The following is an 8,797-nucleotide window of genomic DNA, read 5'->3' as shown; positions in this document are numbered from 1 at the left end:
AATAGACAAACTATAGTAAAATAAACACTTAAATGTGTATTTTGTACGTTTTCCTTCCAAAAGCCTGAAAGAAAACATGTTATAGAATCAAAATAGCGCAAAATCTCAAAACTGACCAGTACTTGAAAAACGATGTTTTTGCCTGCCGTGTCTCGCCTTAAGTAAGCTTTCTTAACGCTAATGTTATAATAGTCAGATTGCTCTGAAGATGGGAGGTGATATTCTATTAATGTTCACGTTCACACCGTCGGTGATTTTTGCCGACCGCCTTTCCTGCAACGGCAGTTTTTCTGTATTTCCTTCCTCCTGTAATATGACTTGATCGCTTTAAACTACGCACACTGAGCTCTGATTGGTCAGCAGGCAGTGCTTTCACTGAGTTGAGCTCTTAGCCTGCAACCTAACCTGCTCCGGGGCAGGTTAGCCGCACAGCATAAGTTACCATGGAGATCTAGCCTGCTAAAAAGAGAACCAGCTTCGTAGGACCGGAAACCCCGAGTTTTCCCTGAAGTTAGCCGGCTAAGCGAAAATCCTGCTTCGTCGTAGTCCAGGCCTCAGATCCCACATTTCCTGCCTTTGTGTGTTTCTCGCCCTTGAGATTGCTTGGCCCTGCCCTGATAGTTTTCACCTGTGCCCATCCTCCTCACCTATAAATAGCTCTTGTGTTTCTTTGTTCCCTTGTCAGTTTGTTATGTTTCATGTCGTGAGAACCTGGGCCTTTTGACTCCTGAAACTTTACTTTGAAAATATACCTTTTGTCAAGTGAGTTTTGTTTTGAAGTATGACTTAGTTTTTGTTATTTAACTACTTTCTATTTTTGGAAAGTACGTCTTTGTTATTAAACAACATTCTACTTTTGGACAACTGTCTCCGAGTCCTGCTTTTGGGTCCTGTGTCACAGTTCATAACAACAATTACATTAAATCATTGGAAATTGACGATTGGGCTCGATATATGGTTAAATTAAAATCAGTAGGCGAGGCTGTAATTTCTCCAGCTGTTACTCTCATGAGCGAGGCGGAAAATAATTGTGTTATCATGCCAAAAAGCTGCTCTGTCGTTTATTGCACCTCAAACATTAAAACAAATCCAGAGTTACGTGCTTCTGTACTTCCTCTAAGAAGAAAGGACAGTAAAAGAAGAGCTCTGTGGCTTCAGGCTCGATCGCCATTCAAATGACAGCGTTGGTTTCCCCCAAAAGTGGGCGGGGCCGTAAAGTGACGTAGATGTTACTCTCATCTATGGACATCGATCGCCTACTGCTATATTTAACCATATATCGAGCCCGATTGTCGATTTCCAATGATTTAATGTAATTGTTCTCCTGTCTGACCATTGTAATCGGGCTCTTTGAAGATCCAAAAATCCACGGTTTTCTCAAATTTCTGATCGGATTGGCAAAAACTTCAGAATTTGTATTGACCGCCATTCAAATGACAGCTTTGTCTGCCCCCAAAAGTGGGCGGAGCCGTCATTTTTGCCCGGAAGTGACGCATGTGTTACCCTCATGTATACTGACATACCTCAGATCAATACATTTGCAAAAAAATAATTTCATTAAAACTGTAATTTACCCTGTTATGCAATTTGGAAATATTCATCGTTAAGACCACAATTTGACCAGTGCATCTTTCATGACACTTCTTGTAAATGATCATCCCTAAATGTCATCAAACATGGCATGTAGCCTTATCAATAAAGAATAAGTAATAGACTGCTGTGGTGAAAACCTGTTTGTCAGATAAGATCTGTGGCGCAAACAGGTAGAATGCTAACTCATTTCCGGGGTTTTGGGAAAGTGTTACTTGTGGTGTTCATTTCAGTTTAAATTTGCCTACCACAGGACATACAGTGGAAGTAAACCAGCTACTTTACAGCCTCAAATGCAGCATTCAAATTAGTTTCTCTGAAAGAAAACCACCAATTTTTTTGTACTTACAATCCCCCCTCCTTTGCTGATAATGGCCAGCTCAGTGGGCTGGTACACTGAACCCCTCACCTGCCCTGTGTAGCCGCTGTACGGAGACACAGGCTTGGACCCTGTAATGCAAAGAGACAACAAACGTTACAATCTTGTCACATATCAAGCCCTGTGAGTGATATCTCTCTGCCTCCTAATTGCTATCTTTCCCTAGCAAACATCCCTTATATCTTTATATTACAACCACTTAAGCTACAAAGCACTTAATCAGCAGACCATGATGCATCTGTCCTTAATCTCATTCGTGCTTGCATCCTTAGAATGATAAGAGAGATGACTTTGTTAAAATCAAACGTTTTCCTCAGGATGAAACTGTTGCCACACCTCAGTTGCCATGGAGACTATGCAAACACAAGGAGTGATGGTTCTGGTGGGAATCAGAGGGAGTGTTTGCATGGGACACAGTGGTTAGGGATGCAGTTAGATACTAGACACTCATTAACAGGAATGATTCAGACACTCTGAATACCTGACTGCAACTCTGGGAACAACATGTGTACATATGGTTGGTCACAGTTTCCATTCCCGCACCTGATGACTATTATGGATTTTTATTCATCATGTCTCCCAATACATTGAACAAAGTTATCTACTGTATAGGGAGTAAACTGGGAAGTTAAGGATAAACGTTTAACTCAAATGATGCTGCTCTGTGTCATGAACCAGATATGATTAGCCTTATCACACAACAGCTGTGCATACAAGAGTCATCTTTTATCAATATTTGAAAATAAAATAATCTTTGGTTCCATTAAGAGATAAAAAAGGAAATGTGTTTGTAGATTAAATAAGGCAGTGGAGTAAGGCTGAAAGGATCAGATAATGTCTCAAAAATAATGTTGTTATCCGGCAGCAAGGCTGTATTATAGAATTCCTAAAAACGGAAGCACAACAGCCATTTTGTATCTAGTGTTTAATGTAAAAGCTGAATCTATAAACGCACACTAACTGTTGTAATGAAAAACATAAAAATATAGTAAATGTGGGGTAAAAGTGAGGGTTTCACCCTAAAACGCTGCAGAGAAAAAGTCCATAAGCTTAATCAAACATAAATGCCAATATACAATGGCAGCATTATAATGGGTTAAATATATATATAGTCACTTACAAAAACGCAGCTAAAAAACTGGTTGTTTAATTAAACGGGTTAGACCCCCCTAACCCTAACCCATTATTTGCAACATACTTATATGGAACAAATTGAACTTTGAGCTAAACACAATAATCAACAATAATTTAAAAAAAAGATATTTAAATGTATAGGGCATTTTATAACTGACTAACTGGATACATCCCTCCTCTTTTGTGTTTATCACACAAGATGACACGGCAACAACTAGTTTTGCTGGTGGCTTTCCACCTCTAGACCACAGTGACACAAGCTGACAGACTAGTGACATTAACAGCCACATTACAGCGTCTACCTCACCCTCTATGATTATCCACTGACTCCAGCCCTGATGACCAGCTCTCTCTGCCTGAGAGCTGCAGACTTATGTTCTGATCTTTGTGGTGTTTTTTTACTGCATCATCATCCTGCTCGGCTCAGGACTTAAACTGCAGCATATCAAATTGTGTGGGGCCATCACCTAGATGCAAAACAACCTTTTTGAGGACAGTTAGGAAGGTAATCAGCCCATCCTGATGTTTATGAGGGCTATACATTTTTTGAGGTCATTCAGTCAAAGGACAGAACCTACAAATCCATGCAGGCATTTTGTTGAGCTTCCGGTATGATTGATATTTATTCAGGGAGGAAGCTGTGTGACTAATATGTCACATGCAAAGTTTATGTATGTGTGCTTCGAACCCTTCTTGTTATAACCATTCAAACAAACCAAGCCAATACCTGCTAAATTGAAAAGTTGAGCTTTGATGAGGCAATAGTGATGCTATAGCCAAAAAAAAAAGGAAAACAGGACATATTGTTTCTATAACTTGGTGTGCCCAGATCTAGAATTCATCATTATGGATTTGATATAAACCATTAAGAAAGGTTTTCCTTTTTTAAAAGTACAGGTAATATAGTCGTATTTCTGTATTAGAGTTTTAATATTTTAGAGTAATAGTAGTAGTGTAATGATATATCAACAAAAAGCAATAACCCCAACCCAAACCCTAACTAGCTTGTATGTTTCAATAGGAAATGGACAAAAAACCTTTCCAAGCCTAATTTTAAGCCTAAAGATGGTTAAAACTAACTATAAAGAGGAAATAAACAACATTTGTGTCTCAGAGGAGACTTGTCATTTTAGCAGGCTACACACCTTGGTTGGGCTCATCCATAGAGAAAGCCTTATTTTCCATGAACATGTTCTGGGAGCTCTGCTCCTTCAGAATGGTCTCGTAGCCGACTCCTCTGTTGGGGTACAGATCGTCCCCGAAGCTTTGCTGACTGTCATCGTCACCGCTCAAACTGCACATGTCAGGAATGGAGTAGAGGATGAGGAACGCCCATCCATTGGCTACCAAGGCGATGGCCAAGGTGGGGTCATCCCATGTGGGCCCCCCTCTCCTCTCATTCCCGTAGACGTACATGGCGATCCACGCCACCCAAATCCCCACAGAGACCAAGCTGGTTAGAAGGATAAAGGCACCGTCTTTCTTCCACTTATTGTGTTTACCCGCCATGATGGCCAGGCTTGCCACCACCACAGCCAGGATCAGGGTCATCACGTAGATCAGCGCCATGACGAAGTCCTCGTTGGCGATGTTGCAAGAAGTAGCCGTGGCTGTGCTAGTTTCAGCTGTGGCGTTGAGTGGCCCCTGTGGGTGGCGCACTATGGTGATGATGAGCCACTCTGTGTTGATGACCACCTCCACCAGCCACAGCGCCACTGCCCCCAGACCCAAGGCCCAAGCCCGGGGGCCACTGTTCCGCCTGGCGAGGATGTTCAGCCTCACACACTGTATTAGGAGGCAGGCGAAGCAGCCGCTAAACAACACCCCGAATAGGAACCTCCGGGAGGCACAGGTGGAGAAATCCTTTCCGACAATGAAGGCGAACGTCAGGCAGAAGAGACCCATCGTGAAGAACAGGAACCAGGCGTGGAGGCCCACCGAGCTCTTGCGGTTCTTGTCTTGCGTAAAGGGTATGCTGGCCAGAAGCGCCATGAAAAGCACAATGGAGGAGACGATTCCAGCCGACGCAAAGGCCTCCAGCACGATGCCCCACACAGCATCAAGGTCACACAAGTTGTAATAGAGGGAGTCCACATTGGGGCCACAGCCGTGAGGGGTGTTGTTGGCAGCCATGGCTACTTGTAAAGACCAGAATTTAGTTTGGACAAGTTGCTCTGCGATCCTGCCAACACCTGTTCAGAAGGACAAACAGGGAGAGTCTGAAAAATGTCTTGGACTGTTGACTATTAACAAAGACTCAAATACGTCACAAATACTGGAATAGGATACTGTTGTCTACACCCAATTAAGCAAATATTACACTTACATGAGTCAGTTTACACACTTCCTCACATGTGATTCAAAAGCTTTGTCATGATGTTTAAATAGACAGTAATTTGACAGTCTTTCAGAGCTAGAAAGAATTACATTACGCTGAATGTCCAACCATGGACTTTTCCCTAACTTTGACGTTAATTATTAGAGGGATCTGTGAACAAATATTGTTTCTGTGCATTGCGATTACACCTGAATCAATAGGTGAAAGTGCATTAAGTGCTATGGGTGGACCTTTTAGTTTTAACAATGCACAAATCAAAATCATTGGTACTTTTTATGATTATTTATTTTAAACAACATAAAATCAGAGTGGAACAGTGTCTGCTTTGTGATAAACATCTCCACAGCGCCTGTTTTTGCTTTTCGCTGTGTCTGGCGGGCTCTTTTTGTCCCCGTCAGATTAAATTACTCTGAACTGAGGACTCTGAGCCAGATCGATAGATTTCTAGTGGAGGAAGTTCAGTCTTTCAAATTTCTGTGACTCTATCACGACAATGATCTTTCTGGAACAACGTTTTAACCTTTTCTGGTTTGAATTATTTGGTTAGTCCCTTATTTTTGGGTGGCTTGAAGAGGTCTGGCAGTTATTTTGTAATAAATCACTTATATGGTTTTTTTCAGTTTATGGTGTGACCTCTAATCACACACAGAATTGAAGCCATTTTTTACCAACTGAATAACAGAGACCTGTGATTACACTATATTAACACGTCAATTGTATTTTTACCTCTGTTACCATGGAAAGCTCAAGGACCAACCGTTTTATGGCATGTTTGCTATTTCTGAATGTTCAAGGTAAGAACACAAGGCATAATTTCATTCCAGTAAGTAACAAAGACCAAAGACTACCAGCTGGTACAACTTTTTTTGTTTTGTCTTTCCATACAAACTTTGGACACAGATAAATCAAGGATAGGGAAACCCCTGATTCCTTAAAAGCTCTATCAAGCTCCAAACAGAACAGTTAAGAAATCAATGAATCGCAACTATTTTATCTATCATATATCATGTATTTATCTCTACTATCTCAAGTTCTTTCATAATCTCTGAAAGAAAACAAACTCAACACAAGGTCCATAGCATTTCCGGAGCTTTCAATCATATCACATGGTCTTTATCAGCAGGAAGAATTTGTCCAATTATCATGGCTTTGTTAAATTGCTGATCAAAGCCACATTCAATGAAAATCTACAATTCCATGATCACTAGGCAAACTCCCTGCTGATGAAGATCATGTGATGTGATTGTAAGCTCATCAACATTTACTAAATGGACCTTCAGGTGAGAATGTTTTCCCATCAACAGCCTAAGGCCCCGTCCACACAGAGACAAAACGGGTTGTATCCGCTACAGTTCTCTATCGTATAGACGGTTTGTCCACACGAGGCCCACACGGAAACACGGATAACGATAACGGCTCCCAAGGTGGGTAGATCTGCGGACAAAACGCTCTGGGGGGCCAAACGGCTCCATGTGTACGCCCTATACGATCACTTCCTGATAACGATGACGCCATAGCCCCGCCCTTCCCCACCTCTGCTGCTCACCCCCCGCGTCATTGCTGATGTGTTTCGCCAACAACAATGGCGGATCACAGGGTTGCTTTCGTGCTCCAGATGCTACTGACCATGCTACAGATGTTAGTGCAAAATGTACAGCTCCTCTACCACAACCATCAGCAACAAGTGGACACAGAGAACTACATGAACTACATTTTGCTAAATCCACCGTGGAGAATAAACAGAAGGGCAATCAGGCAACCATGCTCGGGGGGTGTTATTCGCTGCTTTTGGTGAATTTTGTGGTGGAAGTACAGCGCCACTTACAGGCCCGGCATATGTACTACAGCGTCTCCAGCGGGTCGAGCGGTCTTGCGGACACGTTTCTGGTGCCGATTCCGTGTGGACGGAATACTTTTTTGATATCGACCTCGGTTCGTTTTCATCTCCACGTAGACGTGGCCTAAATGTGTGAGATGGCAACAAAAGACATCAACAAAATGCTCCCCAAGGTTCTAACGTTTACCATGTGATATTTAGCAATGTGAACCACTGAAACAAAAATATTCAAAGTGTAATTTCTGGTGTCAAACTCTTGCTTTCATTGTTTGCTTGCCTTAAATGTTAGAATTTAAACGCAACATGATAAATATAAAATGCACAACTTAAAAGACAAAGGAGGGTGGGGGAGTTCACAGCTAAATCTTTACCCAGGGTTTTCTAAAAGTGTTGTCAAGCCCTGGAAGGACTCACTGGGTTTGTTGTCATTGTCAATATGTGTACCTCGTCTATGATATTTTAAATTGTAAGTAACCTATTAAGCTCAGTTTTCGTAACGTGTATCGAGTTCTCACTAAAATAAATAAAAGGAAAACCACCTTTTATTTTCAGTCGTGTTATAATTAATACCTCTGTTAATAGCTCGTTACTATTTAGCTTACATGCAGCTATGTTCTTATATCAATATGAATATGACGTGTTTGTCCATTTAAACTATTAAAAATCAGTTTCACACATTTTCGGTTGTTCACAGGGACAAGACCAATGACATTAACCTCGTCTACAAATAATATACAAATATATCTAACCAGATATATGTAAACATATCACAATCGTACAACTCTAAAAGAGACAATTCGCCTTATTTTAACAAGATGGGTCTGATGTATATGTATGTGTAAGTACCTTTGTGAAGACTTCCCCGCTGAGTTGGTGGATGTTGATCCCGCTTTTTGAATCTCTTCTTCACCTGCTCCTCCGGCTGCCACCGCTCAGTTGACCGTAAATCATCGAGAGTTAAAAAAAAAAGACAAGTCTTCAACTAAAAAGTTTGCAGTCTTCGGTAAATCTCCTGGAACTCCTCACGAGACTGGTCCCTGCAAAGCTCACTTCATACTAAAATAAATGAGAATAAAAGTTAAAGAATCCTCCACGAGCGTTTTCCAGCGAACTAACTGCTGTGATGGTCTCTCACACACTCACTCTCTCTCCCCCTCTCTCACGCACGTGCACACACGCACGATCTCACTTCAATGCATGACTGTACTGCCATCACTCAATATCTAATACACATTTTTTTAAATGTTTTATTTCTTTAAAAATCTTTCAGTTTTTTCTTGTTGTAGCAAATTAACTTTACATGTTTTCTTTATGCAAGATAACGTGATTTTATTACAGCAAACATTAAACATCCAACATGTGCGTGGTGTTTAGGTGGTGTGTAGGGACATCTAGTGGTGACATGTATATGGGCCATTCTACTGAATTGGACCAAAGTCAGGTTGGAAATGTTGTATGTTTTTTTCCCAAAACTTTGTCCATATATATTTTGTACCATATCTAAATTACACATAGGCCT

General features: G+C 41.2%; 1 protein-coding gene across 1 annotated transcript; it reads right to left on the bottom strand.

Annotated features, from left to right (window-relative positions):
• Window positions 1–1,774: 1,774 nt before the first annotated feature.
• On the bottom strand, window positions 1,775–8,259 carry gprc5c (G protein-coupled receptor, class C, group 5, member C). Its single transcript, XM_010783912.1, has 3 exons — window positions 8,125–8,259; window positions 4,249–5,295; window positions 1,775–2,040 (listed from the first exon to the last, which is right to left on the bottom strand). The coding sequence occupies exons 2-3, from the start codon at window positions 5,234–5,236 to the stop codon at window positions 1,898–1,900; spliced, it is 1,131 nt and encodes a 376-aa protein (XP_010782214.1). The 5' UTR covers window positions 5,237–5,295; window positions 8,125–8,259; the 3' UTR covers window positions 1,775–1,897.
• Between the last annotated feature and the right edge of the window lie 538 nt (window positions 8,260–8,797).

The sequence above is a fragment of the Notothenia coriiceps genome, unplaced genomic scaffold (genome assembly GCF_000735185.1).
Source record: "Notothenia coriiceps isolate Sejong01 unplaced genomic scaffold, NC01 NC01_scaffold00026017, whole genome shotgun sequence".
NCBI classification, from domain to species: Eukaryota; Metazoa; Chordata; class Actinopteri; order Perciformes; family Nototheniidae; genus Notothenia; species Notothenia coriiceps.
This window is presented reverse-complemented; position numbering and strand designations above follow the sequence as displayed.

Coding starts and splice junctions, on each gene's coding strand:
- gprc5c (XM_010783912.1), bottom strand. CDS start 5,236: ATGGCTGCCAACAACACCCCTCACGGCTGTGGCCCCAATGTGGACTCC. Junction 2,041..4,248: donor TATGGATGAGCCCAACCAAG/GTGTGTAGCCTG, acceptor TTTGCATTACAG/GGTCCAAGCCTGTGTCTCCG.